This window comes from Asterias rubens, chromosome 6, assembly GCF_902459465.1.
Source record: "Asterias rubens chromosome 6, eAstRub1.3, whole genome shotgun sequence".
In the NCBI taxonomy this organism is placed as follows: domain Eukaryota; kingdom Metazoa; phylum Echinodermata; class Asteroidea; order Forcipulatida; family Asteriidae; genus Asterias; species Asterias rubens.
This window is the reverse complement of record NC_047067.1, coordinates 2,217,180-2,244,077: the sequence shown is the minus strand read 5'-3', so window position 1 is coordinate 2,244,077 and position 26,898 is coordinate 2,217,180. Positions and strand designations below refer to the sequence as shown.

General features: G+C 40.7%; 2 protein-coding genes across 3 annotated transcripts; both read right to left on the bottom strand.

Annotated features, from left to right (window-relative positions):
- Nucleotides 1-1,715: 1,715 nt before the first annotated feature.
- On the bottom strand, nucleotides 1,716-16,597 carry LOC117291932 (protein CASC3-like). Of its 2 annotated transcripts, none has more exons than XM_033773951.1 (11): nucleotides 16,407-16,597; nucleotides 14,474-14,548; nucleotides 12,836-12,985; nucleotides 9,315-9,457; nucleotides 8,886-9,053; nucleotides 6,519-7,495; nucleotides 5,886-5,941; nucleotides 5,401-5,719; nucleotides 4,803-5,011; nucleotides 3,736-4,011; nucleotides 1,716-2,138 (listed from the first exon to the last, which is right to left on the bottom strand). In XM_033773951.1, exons 1-11 carry the CDS (start codon nucleotides 16,566-16,568, stop codon nucleotides 1,959-1,961), a joined length of 2,715 nt encoding a protein of 904 aa, XP_033629842.1. In that variant the 5' UTR covers nucleotides 16,569-16,597; the 3' UTR covers nucleotides 1,716-1,958. The 2 variants fall into 2 exon arrangements, with proteins under 2 accessions (XP_033629842.1, XP_033629843.1); XM_033773952.1 differs by having other exon boundaries at nucleotides 9,315-9,454.
- Nucleotides 16,598-19,394: 2,797 nt separating this feature from the next.
- On the bottom strand, nucleotides 19,395-22,765 carry LOC117291941. Its single transcript, XM_033773962.1, has 2 exons — nucleotides 21,470-22,765; nucleotides 19,395-20,407 (listed from the first exon to the last, which is right to left on the bottom strand). Exons 1-2 carry the CDS (start codon nucleotides 22,736-22,738, stop codon nucleotides 19,616-19,618), a joined length of 2,061 nt encoding a protein of 686 aa, XP_033629853.1. The 5' UTR covers nucleotides 22,739-22,765; the 3' UTR covers nucleotides 19,395-19,615.
- Between the last annotated feature and the right edge of the window lie 4,133 nt (nucleotides 22,766-26,898).

Below are 26,898 nucleotides of genomic sequence, written 5' to 3'. Positions count from 1 at the left end.
TTATTCTTTCAACTGTAAATATGGATGCATATATTTGAGAATGTTTTTACCGTGTTTTATTATTTATTGGGATACTACTGTTGTTGTCTTAAATGTTTTCTATGATCTACCTGGCTATTTATTAATGTACCTTTTCTACTATTGGAAATAACTTTATGCAAATAATTTCAATAAATAAATATGTGTTTTGGATATCCAGAATATTTTGTTTGCAAATAACGTGTCCAAAATATTTCTTTATTGTGGGAGAATAATGATCTGAATTTATTTCATAGGTATTAAAAGAGAAAGCAAAAAACATTGGCGTGGGGGGGGGAGCATCTGTCTGGTTTGAATTGGCATGAAGAGCAATAGACTTGAAACAAATAACAGAAAAACAGACAGATAGACAAACAGACAGATTGACAGATAGACTACAGGCACTATCAAAGTTTTCGTTTGCAACAAATGAAGTGATAAATAAATTTTTTTGTTTTCAATGTTCAGATATCTTTCCGATTCAAATGATTTAATGTTAATTATAAATTCACTTCTTTGTGAAAATTCAAGGATAAGTAAAAACAATCTCTGATAAAAAAAAAGAAAACAAACAAAAACAATTTGATTTTAAAGAACTTTAAAAAAGTCAAACTCTGAATCTTAGTGTATAAATTAAAAAGTAAAATCAAACTGAAGACAAGTTTTTGTGAACATATTTTAACTAATTCAATTTCCAGGTATGCCTAGCTTCAGTACTTAAATCTTTCAGTGCCAAGGTCGAACATGTACGATTTTATTATAAGTATTCTGCATGCGCCATTATTGAACCTGTATGATCTCCTGCAAGTATTCCATAACGACATTATCGTACATGTATGATCTATATTAAGATAAGTATTCCGAAAGTGCCAGTATCGTACATGTACAATCTATTTTATGTTCTCAAAAAGTGCCATCAATCCAACCTGTAACCAATATCTTACGTGACCAATAACAGACAGTTATCTTGCGAGGGCAATCACTCTAATGCATAATAATATTGACTTTTTAATTGTACCACGGTAGCAAAAATCAGCAAGATATATTTTGTTTGACTAGAAAGATTTTTCTATTATTTTCCAAAACAGAATTTCAAAAAAGAAAAACAATTCTAGGCATTTTAGGTTCAAAATGCAATACAAAAAGCGTGCACTGAAATAGTGAAATGAATGTTCTATGTTGAATCATCCAAAGTTATCAACAGTTTCCAGCTCGTACAGAGAGCATTGCTTTAAGTGATCAGGGGTCGATTTCACAAAGAGTTAGGACTCGTCTCATCTCGAGTTAGGACGAGTAACTCGTCCTAACTAACTTAGGAAGAGTTTTGTGAAATCGTCGGCAGACCCCCTTCCCAACCCCAAGAAGTACTTGAAGCTGACTCAGGTTATTTATCTATCAACTTTTTAAACATCTGTTTAAAGTCCTATGTGGTATTCAACCCCCCTCCACTGCCTTACTCTTTGTACGAACGCAAACATTTTGGTTTAATCATTTTGGACGATCCCTTGGCCTTCAACATAAACCTTCCCTATTAACCTGGGCCCAATTTCATAGAGCTGCTAAGCACAAACATTTGCTTCGCGTGAAATTTCTTCCTGGATAAAAACAAGATTACCCAACCAAATTTCCATAGGTTGCACATTGCTTGTTACAGGTATTCAGCTGTTGTTTGCTAATCCTGAAAATTAGGTGAAAATTTGGTTGGTAATCCTGTTTTTATCAAGGAAGAAATTTCATGTTTAAGCAAATTTTTGTGCTTAGCAGCTCTATTACATTGGGCCCTGTTTGCAGCAGATTTCAACTCTTTCCACCACTTTTCAAGAACAACCTTCTATTTGCAGGGAGTCCCATCAATATGTTTCACATTAAAATTAACAAACTACTTAATCAAAGAGATCTACTTCACTCCAATGTATAAAATCCTACTAATTTGATATGTACTATGTAGTCCCACCTTCAAATACTTGTTGCTGTTGCTGCTGCTGCTGCTGTTGCTGTTGCTGTTGCGGCTGCTGCTGTTGCTGCTGTTGCTGCAGTTGTTGTTGGTGCTGCATATACAATTGCTGCTGTGCTAAATCTTCCGGACTTTCTTGAGACTGCTCTGAAAGTCGCTTTGGACGCTGCATACAAAAATATGAAGGAAAAGGTATGAGAAATACACCACTGTGTTGTTTAGGAGACAGCTTGACACAATTTAATAATAATAATAATAATAATAATAATACGATATCTATTAAGGTTTACGGTAACATCGTGTAATGATAATCTCCAAATGAGTTGGTGTGCAGTTCTGAAAAGAACCGTTGGTGGTTTCAACTCGACATTTTGATCAGTGGAGAAGACGATCAAAGCATCCTAATCGAAACATTGAGTTGAAACCAACGGTTCTTTTTAGAACCACCACTCCTCACTTAGAGAATTATCATTACATGGTGTTACCGCAAACCTTACTATATCATATTTCCATCATGCAAAATTTAAACTCCTACTTTTTAAAATAATGTTAATAATAATAAATTTATATAGAGCCTAATCTATTTTCGTGAAATGCTCTAAAGCGAAACACAAAACACTGAAAAGGTTATGTTAAAATTCAATAAGATGATTTACTTAAGCATAGAAAGGTACACAGGAATAAAACATTACACATTTAAAATTAAATGACAATAAATTCTTACTGACAACACAATCCCACAGATTGTGCACACAATATAAATACAGTTAAAACCTGAGAGACTGCTCAAAAGCTTTCTTTAAAAGTTTACTCTTAATAATAATAATAATAAAATACATATATAGCGCCAAATTCATTATAAAAACAACATAACAAAACCTATAGCATTTAACCACGAAAAGTAGTCATGAAAAGATCAAAATAAGATCCACAAATGTGATCATAAAAAAATAAAAAATAAAGTATACAGGTATGTAAGCAATCAATCACAACAGTAAAACCATGTAAAACATAAAACAATCATGAACAAATTATAAGATCGACAACAGAAAAGTATTTAAAATGAAACCAGTATAAAATGATAAAATCTTATAAAGATTTACCGCCTCCACTTCTTGAATAGATACATCCATGGTGTTCCACATTTTGGGGGCAATAGCAGAAAAAGCCCCGTCTCTCATAGTGCATAACCTAGTATTAACTTGCTGCAACGTAGTCTTATTACAAGTAGTTCAGGAGGAAATGGACGTGTGTATAAGATCACTTAAAGCCATTGGACCCTTTCGGTAAACAGTATTGTCCTAGACCCACACTTCGTGTATCACAACTTATATATAAAATAACAAATCTGTGAAAATTTAGGCTCAATCGGTCATCGGAGTCGGGAGAAAATAACGGGAAAACCCACTCCAGTTTTCGCGCGTTTCGCCATGTCATGACATGTGTTTAAAATAAATCCGTAATTCTCGCTATCGAGAATTGATCTTGTTTTACTGTTTCCTCAAAAAGTAAAGCATTTCATGGAATAATATTTCAAGAGAAGTCTTTCACCACTACCTTCTGTAAACCCTGTAAGTTATTTGTAAATCTGTGAACTTTTATTTTTTTTCTGTACCGAAAGGGTCCAATGGCTTTAAGATACGGAGGTCCAATACCATTTAGACTTTTTTTAAATTTAAACTAACAAAGCGGCTTGAGTAAAAACTAACTAACTCCATACCTTTCATTACATAAGTACCTGCACACTTAAAGACTAGTCTTACCTCAGGTGGTTCTTCTATACGTATAGGGTTAGCAGTTCTCTTTGGTTGTACTCTCTTCCCCGCCAGCTGCTGTTGCTCGGGGGAGTAGTACGTCACTCCCCCGAATGTTTGGGATGGAGCCCCTGGGGGTAGAGGTTGAACTCCTTGGGGTAGAGGTTGAACGGGCGGTGTCTGCTGGTTGATTATCGGCTGGACTTGTATGGGAAGGGGTTGGGTAGGTTGGGGTAAGGGGTGTGGTGGAATGGGGTGGGGTTGTGAGCGAGGAGGCGGCATGTTCTGAAAATAGAACGGAAAATGTTACAAAGTTTTTTACAACTGATTAAATGTAAAACAAAATAATGAATACGGCTCTGATTTCATTTCAACCAGAACTATTAATACAATTCTCTTACACCGATACTCTTTCCCGGGTTCTTTCCCGGATGGGATTTGATCTTTGCATTGCCAGAGCAAATAACCAATATACCACCAAGCTAGCCTAGTGGGTAAAGGCAGCTTGAAAATGTCAGCAGCGGTTACCGCAACAATTTAAAAGATTATTAAGCAACAATCTAAAAGATTATTAAGGAATAATTTTTTCCTCTTACACCGATACTCTTTCCCGGTTTCTTTCCCGGATGGGATTAAACCTTTGCATTACCAGAGAAATTACCTCAACACTATACCACCAAGCTAGCCTAGTGGCTGAAGTCAGCTTCAAAATGTTAGCAGCGGTTACCCTAACAATTTCAGAGATTTTTATTCAGGGATAAGGAACATAATCTTTTTTTTCCTTCCAAACATCTATTAAATCGTTGCAATACCACCTCTACTCTAAGCACCGGGCCAACTCGCTTTAGCCATCAGGCTTGCTCTGTGGTCTAGTGGCAAAACATCTTCTCTAGCAATGCAAAGGTCATGGGTTCGAAATGTTTTATTTGATAAATTTTTCCTTATTCAGAAAACATCACAATAAATGAAAATTTAACTATTTATTTTGTAAAAGTTCTTAGTTTTGAGGGAGGTGAGGGATGGGAGGATTTATCTAAAATACTCGCTAAGAGACGACAAATACAGTATATACTCACTGGTATGCTCACTGGTACAGTACCCTGAGGGAACGTTTGTATGGGTACCGGGCTATTCAGCTGGTACTGCTGTCCAGGTGGGCCGCCGTAGTTGACGACAAAATGAGAAGGGGGCGGGGGGAACGCCCCCTGTTGATGGGGAGGTTGCGGTCTAAGGGGATGGATAATTGACGGGTTTGCCATGTGAGTGGGAGAAGGATGCTGCATACCTACATTGAGGAAAAACAAATGAACCATGGAATAATTTAAAAGTGATACAAAAAGTTGCAACGCCTATGAAAGTTTTCAATTTAAAGGGTAGAGTCAAGTACTCCAAAATTTAATGATCATATCTACTTACTTGATGAGAAGCACTGCAGCTGTTGATAGTTTAAAATACTTTGAGACAGGCTTCCCATCGAAGTAATATGGTTTAGATAATTTTTCACCAAAACAAATTTGAATCTTAGAAGTGATTCCTGCATGAATCAGATTTCTGAGGGTTGGTGTCTGTTTGCTTATGTACCAAATCCATCAAACTCATTTCAACTGTGGGAGGGTTAGGTAGCATGCATGCTTCCATATTTTACAAACAGATTTGAAGTGAACGAGAACTTACGTGGGTGAATCGGCACATCTCCTTGCAGAATAATCCCCTGCTGCATGACCGCCCCCGGTAAGACTGATGGCTGAACGACCACACCCATCCCGGGGGGTGTGGCCCCTCCACGCACAGGCGGGGCCGTGTTCCCCAGGGTGTGCTGCGGGGAGCTTGTCACTGGTGGCGTGTTGCCTTGCCGCTGGTACCCTGGTTGGGGTGCCTTGGGAGCGGCTTGGTAGAACTGCGGAGTGTTTAAGACGGCTTGGGGTTGGGTGATGGGTGCCGCATCGGCCGGTTGACGCTGGCGCTGGGAGGAGTAACGCTTCGGTCTAGGAGGCTATTTAATAATAATAACAAAAATAATTTATTCTTCATAAAGGATTTTACATAAGACGCTACACAGGAAATCACAACAACAATATGCAGTAAACGATTCAATCTGTAAACAAAATAATAGTTAATTAAATACCATAGAGTAATAAGCACAGTTTCAATTGACGTACCTCTCTTTTATCGCTGTACAGTCTGTCTCCACCATCCTGAGGTGATTCCACTTGATCTGAGTACAAACATTAAAATAAAAGATAACATCAGCGTGCTATATTGTTGTATTTCTCTTGAGTTTTAATAAGAACTCAAACAATATCTTGCAGCTCAAAATTTGTACTAAGCCAGTAACTCTTCTTACAAGCTCAGAATGGAAATGAGAAAAACACAGATCAACTTAGTTTTAACAAATATAGGCCTACTGCTTTAGTTGAAAAAACACTAAGAGACAATTGATCTAATATTTTAAGGGTAGGTATCTTTCCATATAAAACATGTTTCCACACGCAACATAATTGGAAGATATTTGTCACAGACAGACTCAAGGTCTGAAAAACACATGATCATGGACTTTTCCAGTTGTAAGATTACTGGCCCGGCGCAAAGTTTACTGGCCTCGAGCCTGCAGTCATGTTTTATTTCAAGCCCTGTTAAATGGGAGACTTTTGTACGGTCCTTTTCTACAGTTCTCGCCAGTAGTGCGCGTGCTCAGACCTACGCGAGCAATGCCGAGCATGTGCGCGCACACTCAGAGCCGCAAAAAGGACCTTAAAGTCTCAAAAGTCTGTCATTGTAAGAAGAATATTTACCAGTTGGCTCTGGTTTTGGAAGCAGTCCTTGTGCCTTGGTGCGTTGGCCTTCATTTTGCCGTGACCCATCTTGTTTGTCTTCATCTAAGCTCATCTTACCCATCTGGGTCGTTACGTCCCCTGACCACTCTTCCTCTTGATCATCCGGTTCTTGCTTAACCCGCTGACGACGATCCCGTTGATACGACCTAGGTTTACTAGGTTCTTGTTTTGCCAAAGCACTGGGTTGTGAACCTCCATCAGACCACCCTGTTGTGGTGTCATTGGGTTCAGATTTAATATTCTGGCGTGTCACCACCCCAGCCCAGCTACCTCCTCCTCCGTTCCCGGTTTGTTCTTGCTGGGCCGGCTGGCGGCGATCCCGCTGGTAGGATCTGGGCTGTCTTATTTCCTGTTTCTGGGGATCGGCGCCTAGTGGGGGGAAATCCTCTGTAATCGTTTGCCGGTTCCCTCTCTCATTGTCTCTACCCCGTGTATTCATCCCGTCATGCTGACGATCCCGACGGTTTGAGTTACTGTTAATCCATTCACTCTTATGTGGTATCGCTGCATTTTCATCAGTATTCGGGCCGCTATGGTCAAGGTTATCTCGCCCTTGACCTCTGCCTCTACCGCGACCTCTTCCACGACCTCGTGACCTCCCAGACCAGGGATGATCACTGCGGGTGTAATTTGGGCTTTTATCATCGCCATTGTTCGTTTCTGGGCTATCGTTATGGCTAATTGACTCCTCTGTTTGTCGTTTGTTTTCATACCCTGGTTGCTGCCTACTTCTGATGTTTCTTTCATATTGAGGGGGACTGGTCCTCTCTGACTGGTCATAGTTGTTGTCTCTCCCGTTGCGCCTCTCGTAACGGTCTTGTTGGTTGTACCTCGGACGCCCCCTGTCTCCTCGGGGGCCTCTATCTCCTCCACGTGGACCTCTGTCACCTCCCCACTGTCCTCCGTCTCCACCGCGACGACCTCTGGATGGTTTTCTGAACGGAAAACAAAAATTAAATAAGAAATGATCTCAAACCGTTTCAGACATGCATAAATGAAAGTCACCAGAACCTCTTGAAAGTTTTCTGAATGAAGAAAAAAAAGAACAGACCAAAATTATCTCAAACCGTTTCAGACTTTTATAAATGAAAGACAAGGCATTTCTTGATCCTCTTGCATGGAAAGTACTATTTTTCTCTTCAACACTTCATGTATGGGTGATGTCTGTAGGCGCATATTAATTTTGGACAGACTTATGGCGGGCAAGTCCAAGCATTCCAAGATTTCAGCAAACAATAGCAGATTATCGGCCATGGCAGATGGCCCAGGTTCTGCCAATCACAGTGAATGCGTATTCTATTTTTTTTTGCATGACAATATCAAATCCAAAACTAATTATGCGAACCTTTGTTTCCTCTCTTTGTCAAGGGTTTCATTGAGGCAACGATATTTTCAAAGGGAAGCGATTACTCAAGAAGCTAAAAAAAAAAAAAAAAAAAAGGATTCCACGCTGGCAAAAAAACTTTTCAAAAGTACCATTGTAAAGTGGTTAAAAGTCAATTGTGTTAGGGCTGAAGGAAAACATGCCTGCTACTTCATGGAGGCTACTTCATGGAGGCGATTGCCTCCATGCCCCCTGGTCAAAAACGAAGCATACAGGCCTTAGGACCCATATCACAAAACATCAGCCGATCGTATTGAAGCTGTGCAAATCCGAGCTGCCAGATTTGCATCGGGTGGCTACAGCAGGAAAAGCAGCGTAGCCGCCATGAAAAAGAGCCTGGAATGGGATCTGTTACAGGCGAGACGGCTTAGAATACTCTTGACTCTTCTCTACAAAGCAGCCACCCAATCCGCAGCCATTGACCTAAGTAAATTGTCTATCAACAAAAAAGCCAGACATCATCGTCCTACAACCAAACAAGCATCATCCTCCTCATACAGGAAACTACCGACCCATAAGGACTGCTACAAGTTTTCCTTTCTCCCAAGAACAACTGTACAATCAATTCTCTCCCAGCATTTATTAGACAATCACCCACCGTAGACAACCTAAGGGCCCGGTCACACACGAGAATGCTAACAATGCACGCCCTCGATTGGTTGAATGAGCGTGGGCGTATTTTGCATGGAGCATTTCAACCAATAGAATGTGTTCTCTTTGCTGCATGATCGTTATCGTTATCGCTGCAGTGTGACCTGGCCTTAAAGCATCAATCAAGTTCTAGTAGTCTACTTGAACTGACCTGAGGGGGGGGGGGCTCTTCACTAAAATGCTTGCTGCCTGCTTCTCGTCAGCGCCCTGTACTGGATATCCACCAGATGGAGTTTGCACACTAGCTAACAGATACAGAACAGAGGGAAAGTGAATAATTTCAGACCCACCTATGTTGATTGGAGAATCCAGACGTAGGTAAGTCGTTAGAGCTGCGTACATCATAGCCATACACATTCACCATTTCCGTTCTAGACTTTGGTGCTTGATCAAGCATATCAAACTTGTCATGGAGCCATCTGTTGTCATCCTTCCACAACTGTTTCTTATCCTTGGGTCTTGAGAAAGGAAAATAAAACATTGAAAAGTGAGAAAGTTTGGATCACCTTTGAAAAATGTATGCATCCTAGTCCCAATTGCTTCTCTCCACCCAGGGGTAAATGGGTACCTGTGAGGGCAGAGATAGTTCTTGTGATTGTGATTGAAAAACTGGTTGTTATTATTATTATTATTATTATTTTTATTATTATTAGCTACAACCCTGTGCCAGGCTAGTGTCAAGGGTGAGGGTGAGGGTGATTTACTGTTTGGTTTCTTACTTCTGTTCTTCCTCATCATCCTTGGTTACCATGGACCTGACATCATGCATATAGAACGGGCCACTTCTTGGGATGTAGGCTGGATTCTTTAGGTCCTGGTCCGCATCAAGGTTCTTCTTGCTCTCCTCATCTTCTAAATCCTTCTTGGAGTCAAAACAAAGAAAAATAAGTTATACTTCTTAAAGGCAGTGGACACTATTGGTAATTACTCAAAATAATTGTTAGCATAAAAACTTACTTGGTAACGAGCAATGGAGAGCTGATGATAGGATAGAACATTGTTAGAAATGGCTACCTCTGAAGTAACAAAGTTTTCGAGAAAGAAGTAATTTTCCACAAATTTGATTTCAAAACCTCAGAATTAGATTGTGAGGTCCCGAAATCAAGCATCTGAAAGCACACAACTTCGTGTGACGTTTGTTTTTTCTTTTATCCATTCTTATTTCGCAACTCAACGACCAATTGAGTTAAAATTATCACAGGGTTGTTATTTTGTGCATATGTTGAGATACACCTAGTGAGAAGACTGGTCTTTGACAATTACCAATAGTGCCCAGTGTCTTTAAAGAAATCAAACATACTTTTAAAATTACTATTAAGTAGACTATTCAAAACTATGAGATAAGATTATGGATGGTCCAGAAGTAGCAATTTATAGTGTTACCACAGTAACGCTTCTCAGATTCAAATTTAGGGGCATAAAAACAAAAACAAATTTTTAAAATCTCATTACTTTGAAGTGAAATGTTTTTCTCACAATGCTTTATACACGTACTATCGAAAGCTACTAAAGGCTTCTACATATTAGTTTTGATTGCCAATAATTTTAGAAGTGATTACCAAACGTAAACCTTCCCTTTAAAAATGATTTAAAGTCACCTGAAAGTGGTATTTTGTCAAAAAAAAGCTTTTGTCACTAAAATATGTGTTTTGATGAGTGGAATATGAATAAACAATTAACTAAGGTTTAACAAAATTAGTTTCCATGTTATTTACAAATTTGAAAAGAAGCCCGACCCGAGAGGGCACTGTTCGTGCCGTCAATCGAGGTGCAATGAATCGCATGCACTGCCAACACAAGATAGTGACGCTTGGCGCAAGCTAAAAACATGCCCTCAAAGTTGAAACAATACCTGATTTTTTCATGTTAGGCAAATGCTCCTTTAGGTTCGTTACATCTTTCAGGTACCTTCTTAGACTTCCCAACTAGCTGGAAAAATTGTTGGGATGGGGTCATGTTTTAGAAAAGAACTTTTCTCTTCATGTCAAAATGTGTAGTGTATTCCGGTTTCTCGAAGCACGACGGCTCAAAGTGTTTTCTGCACAGCGCTTGAAAAGACTTGCAAACTGAGCCCATCTTCAGTTGTTTTGCTGCATCCAGCAGCAATACACTTTTACGTGGCCTTTTGCCGACTGTGGTTTTATTTTTGCTGTCTGATTTTAACTATTCTTCTCGTAATTTTCAGTGTAATTACCATTTTTAAATCTGTTTAAATTATTGTTAATATCTGTATGTTGTTGTAATGCGCATCTGTACATATTTTTTATGAAACTTGCACATAATAAATGAATAAACTATTATTATTATTATACACCTGGTCGACATTGCCGGAAAATGCAAGAAAAAAACTTTTTCGAAACGTACAAACTCACGACTAGGACTTGTACTTGCACGTACGTGTGTTCGATGTTCGATCGAGGCAAAGTCTGCCTCGATTGACGTCACAAAAGGGGTAGGCGGAGCCACCCCCACACAATTTTTTTTTTAAACATACAAATCGTTCAAAAACAATTACTCAAAAAATTATTTTATTGTTCAGAAACAAATACTCTAATGTTTGAAGAAAAAACAATTCTATTTCCAGGTGACTTTAATATTTTGTAGGCCTGAGCGACTGGTGAACTTTATTACTTATCCAGTCGCACCTCAAATAGTGCAGCTTCGACATTAGTCGCGACTAATTTTTACCTCCCAACATGTATTGCGGGATAAAGTTTGCCGCAGGCGCAATATAGTAAAATTCACGCTGAAGGGATGGTCACTGATGTCTGATTGTGTTTTGCTAGTAAGGTATGTTGTTGCAGGCCTCAAATTTCCCGATTTTTAGGGCAAGGCCACTTTGGCCTTGAATTTGTCAAATTTTGAAAGGGCACCAAGGCCATGGGGTAGGGCACAAAGGCCAACTTAAAATTTCAAAAAGGGCATCAAGGCCATAAAAAATAAAGATCATGAAACAATTTCTGTTCAGGTCGAAGGCTATTTTAATGAACCATTTCATTACTTTTGCTTTCCTTTAACAAAAAAACATCAAGTATTTTTAAATGTATTTAATTTTATTGATTAATGGGAAGTAAAAGTAAGCATCCATTTTTTGTTGCGATGGCCAGACGTAAACAATGAACTGTCACTTAACTGTGTGCAGCGGAGATTTTGTTGCGACGGCCGGACGTAAACAATGAGCTGTCACTTGACTCTGTGCATAGCGGAAATTTATTTAACGGACATACATGTACATGTACCATACATGTACATGTACCTTTCATGTACATGTACATGTACCTTTCATGTACATGTACATGATGCGTGATTTACGTAACATGGCCCACGTGCACAAACATGTACGAGTACCAGTGAACAAGCACAATACCAGTGGAATAGGCGGACGCCCAACCTCGAATGGAACCGAAATTGTGATTAGCTGGTACCCATCATGGACAACCTTGCGTGGGTACGCGTGTTGCAAGATGAGTACCAGTGCGATTGTTCTCAAATGGTCGTTGCAAGTACATCCGGCCCGTGTATAAACTTCGAGTACACAATGTCTATGATGGATGCACGTCTGTCGTTCGTTCTGCATCGTGCACACACACATGCACTGCATGGATATGCTGCCGTCCGTTTAAATTCCGTGTGATGAGCATTCAACCGACCGCGCTCTGTGTGCGTGTATTAATATAGAATGTACATGTAAGTGTTTGATTTTATGTGCACACAGACGGATGGTGGTGTATCAAAACATAAATTTTGATCTCAAAAAGGGCACGGCGGCCATCGGAGAAAAAGGGCACGGCCTTTTTGGCCGCGAAAATGTCAGATTTTCTCGGGGCACCACGGCCAGTAAGCAGGGCACCGGCGGCCATGGCCGTCGTGGCCGCCGGGAAATTTGAGGCCTGTTGTTGTGAACAGTCGTGAGCGAGACAATTGTTTCAAAAAACAGGTGGTCACAACTTTTTTTTTTAGTAGTCACAATTTTTTTTGTAGTAGTCGTGGCTGCAGGATTAACCTAGTAGTTGAAAAACGGTAGTTGAGACTAGTCAAAATGTTCTAGTAAATTATGTTGTCGTGAATAGTTGTGAGACACAACTGTTTCTTCAAACAGGTGGCCGTGACTATTTTTATAGTAGTCGCAACTAACTTTGCAGTAGTCGTGGCTGCACGATTTACCAAGTCGCGACTAAACCACTAGTTGCACTACTCGCGCAAGCTTAATATTTTGTCACCTCAGCACATCTTGTCTCACCTCTTCCTTCCTTTCTTCATCATCATCTTCTTCACCATCTTCCTCTGCATCATCTTGGCTGTCATCCTCACTGTCTCCTACAATCTCACCATCTTCAATCTCACTATCTCCATCCTTCATGTGGTCAGCGCCATCTTGAGCTGCGACCCGCTATACAGTGGAATTAGAGTAAGATGAATATCTTAAAGACACTGTACACTACTGGCAATTACTCAAAATAATTGTTAACTTAAAAACTTACTTGGTAACGAGCAACGGAAAGCTGTTGATAGAAAACATTGTGAGAAACAGCTCCCTCTGAAATAATGTTGTTTTTGAGAAAGAAGTAATTTCTCAAATCAAATATTAAAACACTTTAGACCTGAAGCCTTAAGGCATCTGAAAGTACACAATTTGTGCAACATGGGTGTTGTTTTCTTTCATTATTCCGTTGCAAATTCGATGACAAATTGAGCCAGAATTTTCACAGATTTGTTATTTTGCATATATTGTTTGAATACACCGAGTAAGAATACTGGTCTTTGACAGTTACCAAAGGTGTCCAGTGCCTTTGATATTCAAATCAGGCTTAATCGGGAGATTGCTAGATTCTTAAAGGCAGTGGACACTATTGGTAATTACTAAAAATAATTATTAGCATAAAACTTTTCCTGGTGAGGAGTAATGGGGAGAGGTTGATGGTATAAAACTTTGTGAGAAACGGCTCCCTCTGCAAAGTGCCATAGTTTTTGAGAAATAAGTAATTTTCCAAGAATTTGATTTCGAGACCTCATATTTAGAACTTGAGGTCTCGAAATCAACCATCTAAATGCACTCAACTTCGTGTGACAAGGGTGTTTTTTTCTTTCATTATTATCTCGCAACTTCAGTGACCGATTGAGCTCAAATTTTCACAGGTTAGTTATTTTATGCATATGTCGAGATACACCAACTGTGAAGGCTAGTCTTTGACAATTACCAATAGTGTCCACTGCCTTTAAGGTGCAGTTGGTCTCCAGCAGTCTCCTAACAACATACAGAGTAAACTGTCTAAAATGTTGAGTCTATCAGTCCTTCTCAGAAACACCAAACTGGTTTCCATGACAGGAAAAGCTTGGTGCTCTTGATGTGAAAATGGAACTCCAAGGGCCTTTCTCAAACCCCAGCGTGTCATGGCCGAGCGGTTAAGAGCACCGGATTCAAGCTCTGGTGTTTGATCAGCAGAGTGTGGGTTCGAATCCCGGTCGTGACACTTGCTTCATAAAATTGGAGAGGTAGTGCTTTCTGCTCTACCGGCCAGGCTTCGGACTGATGATATCCAAGCATACATTCGTATGTTCTGTAAAGGGATAACCCTGTTTCAGCCCTAGGAGTAGGTGGCAACGGCCTCTGGACAAAAATAATTGTAGCCCACACCTTGAAGTGGCCTTCAGGCCTTGTGTGTCTGGCGACTTGCATAATTTTTTATTTAAAAGGCTCCGTCTCTGACTCTGGCTTGGGCTCCGGGTGCTGCGTATGCAGTGTAAAGGCAGCGGCCTTCAGGCCTGAACTTTTTGGAGCAGCATGCACGCATCTTAGTGGTCAGAAAAGCAGACGACCCAGGGAGCTAGAGCCCAAGTCAAGGTTTGAGAAATGCCCAAAATTAAGACATCTTTTTACCTCTTTTTGATTTTCCTCAGCGCTCTCATAATCATCAGTGTCTTCATCTTCCCTGTCCAAAATGGTATCACTTTCCTGCAGAGCAAATATTCATTAAAACAAACATTTTAACTTGTTTTGTTCTGTTGGCGTTGCAGCCTGTTGTCTAGTTCCAACCCTATCCCTGTACACTTTGGTCTGGTGACAAATGTTGGATGGCCCTCCGATGTTCTAGTTCTTCCCATTGAAATTCAGAAATCAGATTGCTGATCTTTCCCGTTGTTATAGGTAAAAAATAAATCTGGCAGATGGTCGTTGAACCCCCTTCAACTAAACTTTGTAGTTATATGGTATATGCCGAGCTGTGGGCCCATGACGGCGCGAATACAAATCAACAGCTATTTTATGTGAATTAAGCTTGGGTATTTTTTGTGAACTACGAAGCGCGTGCCCCTAAAAAGTACCCAAGCTTAATTCACATAAAATAGCCGATGACGTCATGTTGATTGGCATATTCCCAGATGGCTGCCCCGAGTACGAATCGAGGAAATTAGAGTCGGAGAAAGGTAGCAAAGTTATCGTTAAAAATTTCTTTTTAAAATTTTATTTGTTTCACTTTTCAATGTATACAAAGCAAGCTAAGAGCTAGGAGAACACATTCAGCCGGTTACACTGCAGAGTGGCTCGTAGGGGAGGTGCCAGAATTGTTTTATTTTTGGTTATTTCTTAGCTGCATGAGGAAATGGTATGGCAGGTGGCTAAGGATTCAGCTAGCCTTGGCCACACAAGTGGGGCTAGGCATTATGCGGTTTAGTTGCGATAAAGTAACCCTCCTCCCGACAGACCGGAGGGTTACGAGTTCGGTTCGAGCGGCAATGGTTAATCTGGTCCAACACGTACAATTTCGACAGCTAGTCACCAGATTTGCCCCATTTTTACCACTTTCAAAAATCATGACACAAATCCTGAGGGTACGAACTTAATCCGCAATGTCTAATGCAGCCTGCCATAATACTCAAAACACCATTTAGGAAATATTTCGAAGAAAAATGGACAAAAACTTTGAACCTGTCGCATCGCTTTGCAAACGCATTATTTTGTTGTTGGGCTAAACCATTCTGTAAATACTAAAAGGGGTGGTACAATGTTGCAGTGCTGTGAACGGCGTGCAATGCAAACGGACATTGCAACATTGTAACACCCCTTTTACAGAATGGTTTAGCCCAACAACAAAATAATGCGTTTGCAAAGCGATGCGACAGGTTCAAAATATAAACCTGGGAATTCGCTCCGGGATCTGGTAAGTTTTTGTCCATTTTTCTTCGAAATACTTCCTAAATGGTGTTTTGAGTATTATGGCAGGCTTCATTAGACATTGAGGATTAAGTTCGTACCCTCAGAATTTGTGTCATGAGTTTTGAGAGTGGTAAAAAGGGAAGGTTACGTTATCGCACCATGCGGTTATATTTTTATAAATATAATAATACTATAATATAACTATGTCTAATTAATAGGCATTAATAAAAAAAACATTGCTAGCTAGAACTTAATAAGGATAGGGATAACTTTCCGTATGGCGCCACCAATTTTTCACCCATTTTTACAAAAAGGGATATATCATCAGGTAAATTAGATACTATTATTTTATTTCGAATGAAAAAGTGGTGGCGCCATACGGAAACATTTCCCTTAATAAGACCATTCAATCTTCTAATATATCAAACTGATATCGATATAATTAATATCATTAAAATATTAATAGATAGTGCTTAAAAAAAACAGTCGAAAACACACACAAACAATCGGCCATGCATGAGCACTACAACAATACAACAACGGCGGGTCACACACGTTGAGCTAAAGTTGACCGGATACTGGGCACCACATTCAAGAATATCATTTTTGTAAACAGTACAACACGATATTTCATTAAATTTATACTAAGATGACTTACATGTCCTGACTGAGATTCTCCACCAGAGATGCTACCATCTTCTCCCCCACTTCCTACCGTTTCACTATCGTCTCGACGTCGTCTTCGCACACTGCTATCCGCCATTTTGTTTCTAAAGAGTAGGTAGCGTGTGCGCGCGTTGAGCGAAAATAGCGCCCTCATTTTTACCACAATTGACTAGTCTTGTGTCGAGAAGTGTTACTACAGTCCATAACACCATATAATCAGGGGTGAAAGGCGTTCATAAGCCACCACCAATTCCAAACAGCGTAACCTTACAGATTTGGAGTAATAAAAGTTGATGTAAAGCATTTATTTCGTAATCTACCTCCACCCTTCCCAACTTGGAGTTCCAATCCACCCTCATGCACTTCCCCACTAATTGACTGCTGCCCCACCCCAAATTCAGGGGAGTAGTAGGTTACAGGCTAGGTGTTGTCAGGGATTCCGTTGTCAGCCACCCTATCCAAAATACAACTCTGATTTAGGTTCCTAAAAGTTGGGTATATTCACACAAGTAACTAACTTTGCTGCTAGCTAACAGTGAAAATTGTTGAATGTGTGAACGCAAACAAATACTTAACTTTGCTACTAACTTCGCTGCTAACCCCAAAAGTTAGCAGGGAATATTTCCACTGCTAACTCAACTTAACAGTGGGACTTGTCTTGTACAGCACCCCCACCCCCGACTACTCGACACCTCCTCACCAATGAATCGACAAACAATTGTACCCAAGCTGTATACAACATTGAATAATACAACAGGTATTAAAGACAGTGGACACTATTGGTAATTGTCAAAGACCAGTCTTCTCACTTGGTGTATCTAAACATATGCATAAAATAACAAACCTGTGAAAATTTGAGTTCAATTGGGCGTTTAAGTTGCGAGATATGAATGAAATAAAAAACAACCTTGTCACACGAAGTTGTGTGCTTTTAGATGCTTGATTTCGAGACCTCAAATTCTAAACTCGAGGTCTCAAAATCAAATTCATGGAAAATTACTTCTTTTTCGAAAACTACGTCACTTCAGAGGGAGCCGTTTCTCACACAATGTTTTATACTATCAACCTCTCCCCATTACTTGTTACCAAGTGAGGTTTTATGCTAATAATTATTTTGAGTAATTACCAATAGTGTCCACTGACTTTAATCAGCTTCTTTCACATTTTCTACACCTTCCGCCCAGGTAGTAGTTAAAAAGCAGGACAGTTCTTTTCAGAACTGAGAAGTCTCCCGAAGTCTCCCGAACACCCGATAATCTACTCCGCGGTAGTAGAATAAAGAAAGACAGTTCTCTAAGAACAAACTCTAAGTGGCAAGTAGATACACACATGGTGTATTTATTGATACCTCACCATGCAATGCCTCGAATCATTATAAGATTACATCAATTCAGGTTGAATTTATTTTCATTTGAATAATCGCTACCATCTATAGCTGTTTATGAATAGCAATCTCATCTGAAAACCTTAAAGGAACACGTTGCCTTGGATCGGTCGAGTTGGTCTTTGAAAAGCAATTTTAACCGTTTGGTATACAATGCATATTATTAGAAAGATGTTGTAAAAGTAGAATACAATGATCCACACAAACATGCCTCGAAATTGCATGGTTTTCCTTTTACCTCGTCGACCAACATGGTCGGCCATTTATGGGAGTCAAATTTTTGACTCCCATAAATGGCCGACTGTGTGTTCGCAAAGTAAAAACCACGCAATTTCGAGGCAAATTTATGTGTGGATCATTGTATTCTACTTTTAAAAGATCTTTCTATCCAAATGCATTTTATAACAAACGGTTACAAACGCTTTTTATAGACCAACTCGTCCGATCCAAGGCAACGTGTTCCTTTAACACCAAGTCTTTGTCTTAAAACATGAAGCAAAAACCATTTAATGGACATTGTCATGACTTCTGTATGAACAGTATATTAAATTTGCATCAAGGATAAAGAATATTAACATTGGTTTTACCGTTACACCCTTTTACCCTATATTGTGGTACCCGCTGCTAAAATAAAGAATTCAAACTGCCTAGAATTGCAAGGGTCGTGGGTTTGGATCCCACCCGAGTTATATGCCTGTGCATTGTTTCACAGAACTCAAGAAAGTACAGAGTATACAGTGCTAACACACATTGGTGTAAGGGTCAAACCAAAATTAATGTATTTTTTATAAACACCCTCAGGTAAAACAAAACCTAGCAACTCCCTCTTTAAAGGAACACGTTGCCTTGGATCGGTCGAGTTGGTCTTTGAAAAGCGTTTGTAACTGTCTGCTATAAAATGCATGTGGTTAGAAAGATGATTTAAAAGTAGAATACAATGATCCACACAAATTTGCCTCGAAACTGCGTGGTTTTCCTTTTACTTTGCGAACTAACACGGTCGGCCATTTATGGGAGTCAAATATTTGACTCCCATAAATGGCCGACCGTGTTAGTGGACGAGGTAAAAGGAAAACCGAGCAATTTCGAGTGACACTTGTGTGGATCCTAATATTCTACTTTTAAAATATCTTTCTAATAATATGCATTTTATAACAAACAGTTACAAACACTTTTCAAAGGCCAACTCGACCGATGCAAGGCAATGTGCTCCTTTAAAGTGCAATTTCATCGCTCTGCTTTACCACAAAATTCTGCGCTTGCGAACATCAATTTTCGCTTACACGGCAAGCGCGGATTTTCTGCGCTAGCTGTGTACGTGAAGAATGTCTACCCAGTAAGGTGGACATTGAAAGCACACAAGCAAACATCCCTGCTAATCTGTAAAACACGCTTGAGAAAACTACGGAATTCACTACTTCCGAAAGCACCAAGCAGAGCTATGAAATGGGGCCCATGATGCCCAACTTCATAAAGCATGTGGGCATAAAAACTTGCTAAAAGCAGATAAATTTTGTTCAACAGAAGCTGGTTACCAGCCAAAATTCCATAAAGTTGGCAATGTTGCAAACTGGTGCCCCACTCAGTTTTTTTTTTTGCTTAATAGGAAAAGAATCTGCTAGGCAGTATTTTCTGCTTAACAGCTTTATGAAATTGGGCTAAGTCAATGGTCCTCACAAATGAGCTCATTTGTTCAGCAGAAAGCAATTGGAGAACGACAAAATCCCCCTTTGCATTTTGGTTGAGAACCTGCTTTTTCTTAGCAGGATTTCCCTGTGCATGAACCATCTCCACCAAATTTGACCCAAATTATGATTTTAAAAAGTAATTCCTTGAAAAACAAAATCACTATCCGACAAATCGTCCTGTTGGGTGTCAGAAACCTGCGTTGCAAGACGTTTGAGTTCTGATGAGTAGTTTTGAGTATTCAGCTCCGAGGTAATAGTACTCATTTTTGATGCTGCATTCTCAATAGCCATTGTATTTGTGGTGGCTACAGCAGGCAGAGGGACAGCTTCATAGGTTCCAGTGCCAGGTCCTTCGTTGGAAAACTCACCACTTGAGCAGTCGAGGATGTTGTTTGTAGTACCTGATCCTGGGTCGGAAGTGACAGTTTTTCGAATTATTTTAAGGATAGGTTTCTTAGCTGGTGTTTCCTTGCTCTCGAGTGTGGTTCCCCTTTTGGCTTCTTGGGCGAGTACTGCTCCCATACTCATTCGTGATGCTGCATTCTCAATAGCCATTGTATTTGTGGTGGCTACAGCAGGCACAGGGAAAGCTTCATCGGTTCCAGTGCCAGGTCCTCCGTTGGAAAACTCACCACTTGAGTAGTCAGGGATTTTGTTTGTAGTACCTGATCCTTGGTCAGAAGTGACAGTTTTTCGAATTATTTTAAGGATAGGTTTCTTAGCTGGTGTTTTCGTGCTCTCGAATGTGATTCCCTTTTTGGCTTCTTGGGCAAGTACTGTTGCGCTATCTTCTTGAGTACCACCAGCAGTGATCTTGGAACTTTGGGAGGTAGTTTGGTTGGCACATAGTCCGTGCTCCAAAGTGATCATACTTGTGTAGGAGAGACACAGACCCAGTGGGTTCATCTTCTGCCATACAGCCTGGAAATATTCAATGAACAAGAAATTTGTTACGACAATGGTAGTTTTTATAGTAAATCACACAACACAGTATCAACCCTTCCTCCTTTCCATAACATTTACAAGTAAATGTTATGGCTAAGTTGTTTTAAGCGCACCGGACTCGAGCTCTGGGCCCAATTTCATAAAGCCTGTAAGAACAAAAACTTGCTCAGCAGAAATAGGTTACCAGCCCAAAAGACATAAAGTTTGTATTGTTGTGGCTGATCTGATACCCAACTCAATTTTTTTTCAACAAAGAACATTTCTCAAGCTGTAGCTTTATGACATTGGGCCCTGGTGTTTCTAATCAGCAGGATGTGGGTTCACATCCTGGTCGTGGCACTTGTGTCCGTGAGCAAGATGCTTTTCCGTTGGTCCTATTTACTAAGATTGGTAGCACATGAAAAAGAACCCAGAACACTTATCGCAGACGAGTAGGGGGTTAACTCCAGCGTTTCTGGCTCACACAGCAAGACTCTTGCTAACAGGTTTTCTCAGGCTTGCGAGCTATGCGTAATTAAGTTCACCAACATGTATGAGGCATCCTCAGTTTCATACCAGAAATACTACTATAATAATAATAATTTATGGCAAACAACCTTCTTAAAACTCATCTGTCGTATTATCATAGTAACAATTACGAAAACCCAAAACAACAAAGTACAATACACTAAGGAAAATTACTTAAAGAGGGGCCCCAAAGTCAAGTTTAAAATTTTGAGATGCACTATGTTCCAATGGATAGAGTACTCATAAAAGTGAAGAGGGAAAATACTAGACTCGAACCTCAAGTTAAATTGGTGTGAAATATCATTTTATGAGATACTCGTTCTGAGCGAAATTTGTAACATGGCGTTTTCAAACATCAAACACAAATGGGTCTTTAAATTCCACCAGACAAAAGGTCAAATTCAACAGCGGTATTTTACACAGTGAGTTGAGACTTACAAGTCTTGATCTATTGGAATATGAAATATAACATCACAAAATTAGAATTGACCTTTAAGCCCTTCTTTAAAATCATTCAAGGACAACATTCACCTTTCCGTTGCAACCATTTCTACGAAGCACCAGACTAATAATGCGCTGCACTTTGGTCAACTCTCTGAATCGACCTTGGACAAGAACGGCGAAGACAACTCCGATCTTTGGTATGGTCTCCTTAGCCATCCTGACTGAGTTCAGCTGGGTTTTATCCGGCTTGAAGAGCATAGCCATACAGAGCTTCAGCAACTCTGGCGAAACCAAATCCATTTCTCGGATAACACTGTTCCAGTCGAAGTTCATATTATCTTCAAAACCTTTCGGTTTCAGGCAACTTAAATTCCCACGTTTCCGATTTGAGATGCGAGTTAGAGCGTTACTCACGTCCGACATCAAGCAAGCCATGATTTGTGCTCTGAGTTTTGGCATTTTTAAGACGGCTTCTGCAATCTTGCTCAATTTACCTTCAGATGCTTTGATTAAAAGGATATTTTGATTGTCTGGACTTATCATTTCTTGGGACTTTTGGCGGAGAAGATCAGCCGATAGTAAATCTATCCACTCATCAGCATGCTTTTTCAGAATTTCTTCTGCAGTTAATGCTTTGCCGTATGTATGATCACCAAAGGGTTTTGAGTCCCAATCGTCATGATGCTTGTGTAGCTTCGGCTTTTTGGGAGGAGGTGGGCTGCCTGCATCGGGATCTAAAGCACCCTCAATTAAACTTGTGATAACAGACTCGTAGAGTTGAGTGGAAACACTTTGGTTAGCTTGGAGCTCCTGTGAGTTAGTCCTAGACCCAAGATCCAAAATAGAAGTAGGCGTCCCATCAACAAGAGAATCGTTGCCAGGTATGCGCACATCACTCTGGGGTGGCTTAGGAGCGATAGGTCTTAGCACAGACAATGGCATGTCAATTGACTTCAGAGTTAAATGTTTCAAACCAATGTTTGCTTGGGGTAGATGTATCACCGGTGACCGAGACTGCATTTGTTGCAGTGACTGTAAACAATAAGCCAAGTCTAAGGTGTCTGTCCCGTCATTCACAGGAAGTTGACAGCCTCGAGATAAGACGTCCCCATTGTTATCAATGCCTTTCTTATGACACAAATCGTGAAATCTTGTTGCATGCTTATGTATGATAAGCACTCTTCGTACACACTTCAAACACATTACACCAAAAACAGTTATTTCACCATATTTCTGGACGAGGCCTGCGAGATTCTTGGCCCTACCTATGTCACCATTTATGTGCATTACTCGAACGTTTTTCGCTCCACAGACAGCACACACTTTAATACCTTTTGGCGGTTTGGGTTTCTCCATCTTAAAAATTCTACTGGAAAGCAAACCTGTAAAAGAAAATGTTAAAACTTGTTTAAAAATCATTTAAAACAACCCAAAAATCAAAATACATCTACTTGGACCCAGTTACTGGGGTGCCTTACTCGTTTTCTCTTCAAAATTTGTCATTATCGGTAGTATGATCGATAATGTCAATTTTTCTCAAAAACTAGTACAGCACCCCAGTAACTGGTTCCACCTACAACCATGTCAAGGTTTATATTATGAGCAAGTTTGGGTGGGTGGTGGTAGCCATGCGCGTATTTTTTTCCCCAGGACAAACATAGAGAACAATCTGCACACGTTCGCCCTGGAAAGAAAAAATACCCAATCCGCGCTTTGTGTACAAAACATATGGACACGCGTCTTGGAACTACGAAGAGTGGTTCCCAGACGCGTGTCCATATGTATTGTCGTGAGGGATGTTACCCTATATGAGACGATAGCGGATGAAACCGAATTAGTTCTAGGTCTAGGAGTACCCCCCCTTCCGGGCCCCCCCCCCCAAAAAAAAAAAAAAAAAATCACCAAAATCAGATTGATTTAATCACAGGGAAACGTATCATACACTGTCATTGGTTTAATAATGCGCAGTCCCGTCATGCATCACACTCACACTGCACCATATTATTTCTATGCACTGCATACGGGCTTTAAATCAAAACAAAAGACACAAACGAAAAAGACACAATGGTACTTTTCGGATGGAACGAAAAAGCTGAGTAAAAACATCACTGCGTGCGCGTTGTCTTCGGTAACGCAGCAAGGCATATTAGTAAAATTACTAGCATTCGTCTTCTACAATTAAAAATTGGAGGCCTACGCTTTGTTTGTTTCAAAAGTTGTATCTTTCAATCAAAATGACAAAGATCTACTTGGATGTTATATAAAACAAATAATGAATGTTTTTCATTCGTGCAATGGTGCGAATATGTTCATTCGTTGAAAGCTGGAATGTTTTATTCAACTTGGCTCCGCCTCGTTGAATAGAACATTCCATCTTTCAACTCATGAACATATTTGCACCATTGCACTCATAAACATTCATTATGTGTATACTATTTGTAGGCTAAATACTACGCGCCACACATTGCATGCATGCATGCACTGTGTTGATGTGCGATTCGCCATGCCCCCCAGCGGCCAGTCTATCCAGGACCGCTGGGATGGGCTAATCGCTTGCACAGATTCTTGTTCAGGAAGTACGTCACGTATGCAGTGCATAGAAATATGGTGCAGTGTGAGTGTGATGCATGACGGGACTGCGCATTGTTAAACCAATGACAGTGCATGATACGTTTCCCTGTGATTAAAAGCAAGGCGCTGGGGACAAGCAAAGATGTGTGACTGTGTGCTTACACACAGTACATACAGAAGTGTTTAACGCGCGTTCTGGCTTTTTGCTCAATCTCGAGATTCCCTGTGTCCACCCAGGTTTGCCCAGTACGTTCGAATAGCTTTGACGTCATTCCAGGGGCTCACCCGGTTCAGCCCCCCAAGCCAGTGCCCTGCCTCTGGAGTGGGTCACTTTGGGGTGACCTGAGGTGCATGCCCACACCACGAGAGGGCGAGTGTGATCGTTCGATTAGCTCTTTGTCAGGGGCTCACCCGAGTGAGCACTGCGGGGTCAACCCAGGGAAGCTAAACGAACGCACCCATAGAGATTGTGCAAAGTCTGTCAAGTGCAGTACAACCTCGTTCCTAAGGGTGATACGCCGCGCCATTTTTTCCCAGCATGCCTTGCTCGATCATAACCCTATGAGCTCAGCGTCAGTTTATACGCGCGAACATGTTACACGCGCACACTCAAATTGATACATTTTCAGCGCGCGTACGCGTAAGTGCGCGAAGTTGCAATGAAACTAACAGGGATATAAATAAGCGTGCGATACAGTGCAACGCGCAAGGTTTACACAATGTATGCTGATTAAGTGGCCACTTATTCGCTATTTTCCAAAGCCGGTCTTTATACCACCGTTAACACTCCCACACGTGACCGGGTTTTGACCAATCAGAGACTTCAAACCGTCCAAGGTATTGATTAATTAACAATAACAATGTCAACATTAATATGTTGTTATTGTTAAAATGTTAGACCTCTGCCTTGCTGGATGACATGACAAGAGCTAGAGGAAAGACTAAAAAAAAGATCGAACATGACGAAACATACATGCATAATCATCAATTCCATTCAATTGTTTCACTTTGTTTAGTTGCGGCGAAAACGTAACCCCCCTCCCGACGGCTCCGGCTTCGCCGTCGGGAGGAAGGTTACGTTGTCGCAACAAATTCAACTGTTGGTAAACTTACCCGTGAACGACAATAATGACGTTTTAGTGCAAAATCGGGATCCCAGAATCGTGTTATTGTTGTTCTCGGTGACACGATGGGCTTTAAATCAAAACAAAAGACACAAGCGAAATACGATTTTGTGAACGAGTGTCCGACATCATGACATTAGCTCTGTATGCTAATAATATTCACTACTCTATTTATAGGCTAAATACTACGCGCCACACATTGCATGCATGCATGCACTGTGTTGATGTGCGATTCGCCATGCCCCCCAGCGGCCAGTCTATCTAGACCGCTGGGATGGGCTAATCGCTTGCACAGATTCTTGTTCAGGAAGTACGTCACGCCCGTATGCAGTGCATAGAAATAATATGGTGCAGTGTGAGTGTGATGCATGACGGGACTGCGCATTATTAAACCAATGACAGTGTATGATACGTTTCCCTGTGATTAAAAGCAAGGCGCTGGGGACGAGCGAAGATGTGTGACTGTGTGCTTACACACAGTACATACGGAAGTGTTTAACGCGCGTTCTGGCTTTTTGCTCAATCTCGAGATTCTTGCGCAGATTGGTGTATACTAGCTCTCGCACGGCGTCCGGCCGTATGGGATGCTGAGCGACTTTGCTCACAGTCGTGGGTTTGTGCAGATAGGGTGCGATCGTTTAGCTTCCCTGTGTCCACCCAGGTTTGCCCAGTACGTTCGAATAGCTTTGACGTCATTCCAGGGGCTCACCCGGTTCAGCCCCCAGGCCAGTGCCCTGCTTCTGGAGTGGGTCACTTTGGGGTGACCTGAGAGGGCGAGTGTGATCGTTCGATTAGCTCTTTGTCAGGGGCTCACCCGAGTGAGCACTGCGGGGTCGACCCAGGGGAAGCTAAACGAACGCACCCATAGAGATTGTGCAAAGTCTGTCAAGTGCAGTACAACCTCGTTCCTAAGGGTGATACGCCGCGCCATTTTTTCCCAGCATGCCTTGCTCGATCATAACCCTAATTATCTAATTTTGAGCACTTATTTCACTGCTACTAATAATTGGCGGGCTTTTTCGAGCAATGGCTCAAATGAAAGCTTGTAACTTTCTCGACCCCCATCAACATTTTTGGGTCAAATCGGCCAAACACTGACATAGCATCTTTAAAGGATTTGGGTACTTTTTCAAAATGTCCATAGATTTAAATTAAACTTACAGGGTTTGAAGATAATGATAGTGGAAAGCTTCCCTTCAAATCTTACTTACTGAGGTGATGTAGTTTTGAGAAATAAGTAAAACAATGTCATGAAAATCCGTTTGTAAATGATTAAAATAATGGTCGTCTCATGAGACGAAAATTATTTTCATGACATTGTTTTACTCATTTCCCAAAAACTATAGCACCTCAGCACGTATTATTTTCAGGGAAGCTTTCTACTATCATTATCTTCAAACTGTGTAAGTTTAGTTGTGTTAAATCTGTGGACATTGTGTTTTTTGTCCTACAAAGGTTACATACACCCTTTAAGACTACGCGCGCTCGCACTTGACATCAACCAATATCCTGAGCCAATCAGCGTTGTTTCTCAGCACATCCCTCCCTAGCCTTTAGTCAAGGCGCACGCGGTACCCCAGAATGTCAAGCACGACCGCAAAATATCACGCACGAAAAAAAGACCAGCGCGCGAGGGGCGGAGCCGCGAAGTGCCTTGAGCAACTCGTTTTGGGGCCTTATGTTTTTCTTTACTTTTTGCCACAGATTTTGGTGGGAGAAATGTAATGCATAAAGCATGAGCGTGATGAGTTGTTGGCCAATAAGAAGACTAGATAAAAACGAGTTGCTAGTCTTTTTTTCGTGCGTGATATCTGGGGGTAC

What these genes read in the sequence shown, in the direction of transcription:
- LOC117291932 (XM_033773951.1), bottom strand. Translation starts at nt 16,568, where the DNA reads ATGAGGGCGCTATTTTCGCTCAACGCGCGCACACGCTACCTACTCTTT. An exon ending in TCCAAAACCAGAGCCAACTG is followed by an intron (nt 5,942 to 6,518) that starts GTAAATATTCTT and finishes GTTTGTACTCAG; the next exon opens with ATCAAGTGGAATCACCTCAG. An exon ending in CTGTACCAGTGAGCATACCA is followed by an intron (nt 4,012 to 4,802) that starts GTGAGTATATAC and finishes TTCTATTTTCAG; the next exon opens with AACATGCCGCCTCCTCGCTC.
- LOC117291941 (XM_033773962.1), bottom strand. Translation starts at nt 22,738, where the DNA reads ATGGAGAAACCCAAACCGCCAAAAGGTATTAAAGTGTGTGCTGTCTGT. An exon ending in GAAATGGTTGCAACGGAAAG is followed by an intron (nt 20,408 to 21,469) that starts GTGAATGTTGTC and finishes GAATATTTCCAG; the next exon opens with GCTGTATGGCAGAAGATGAA.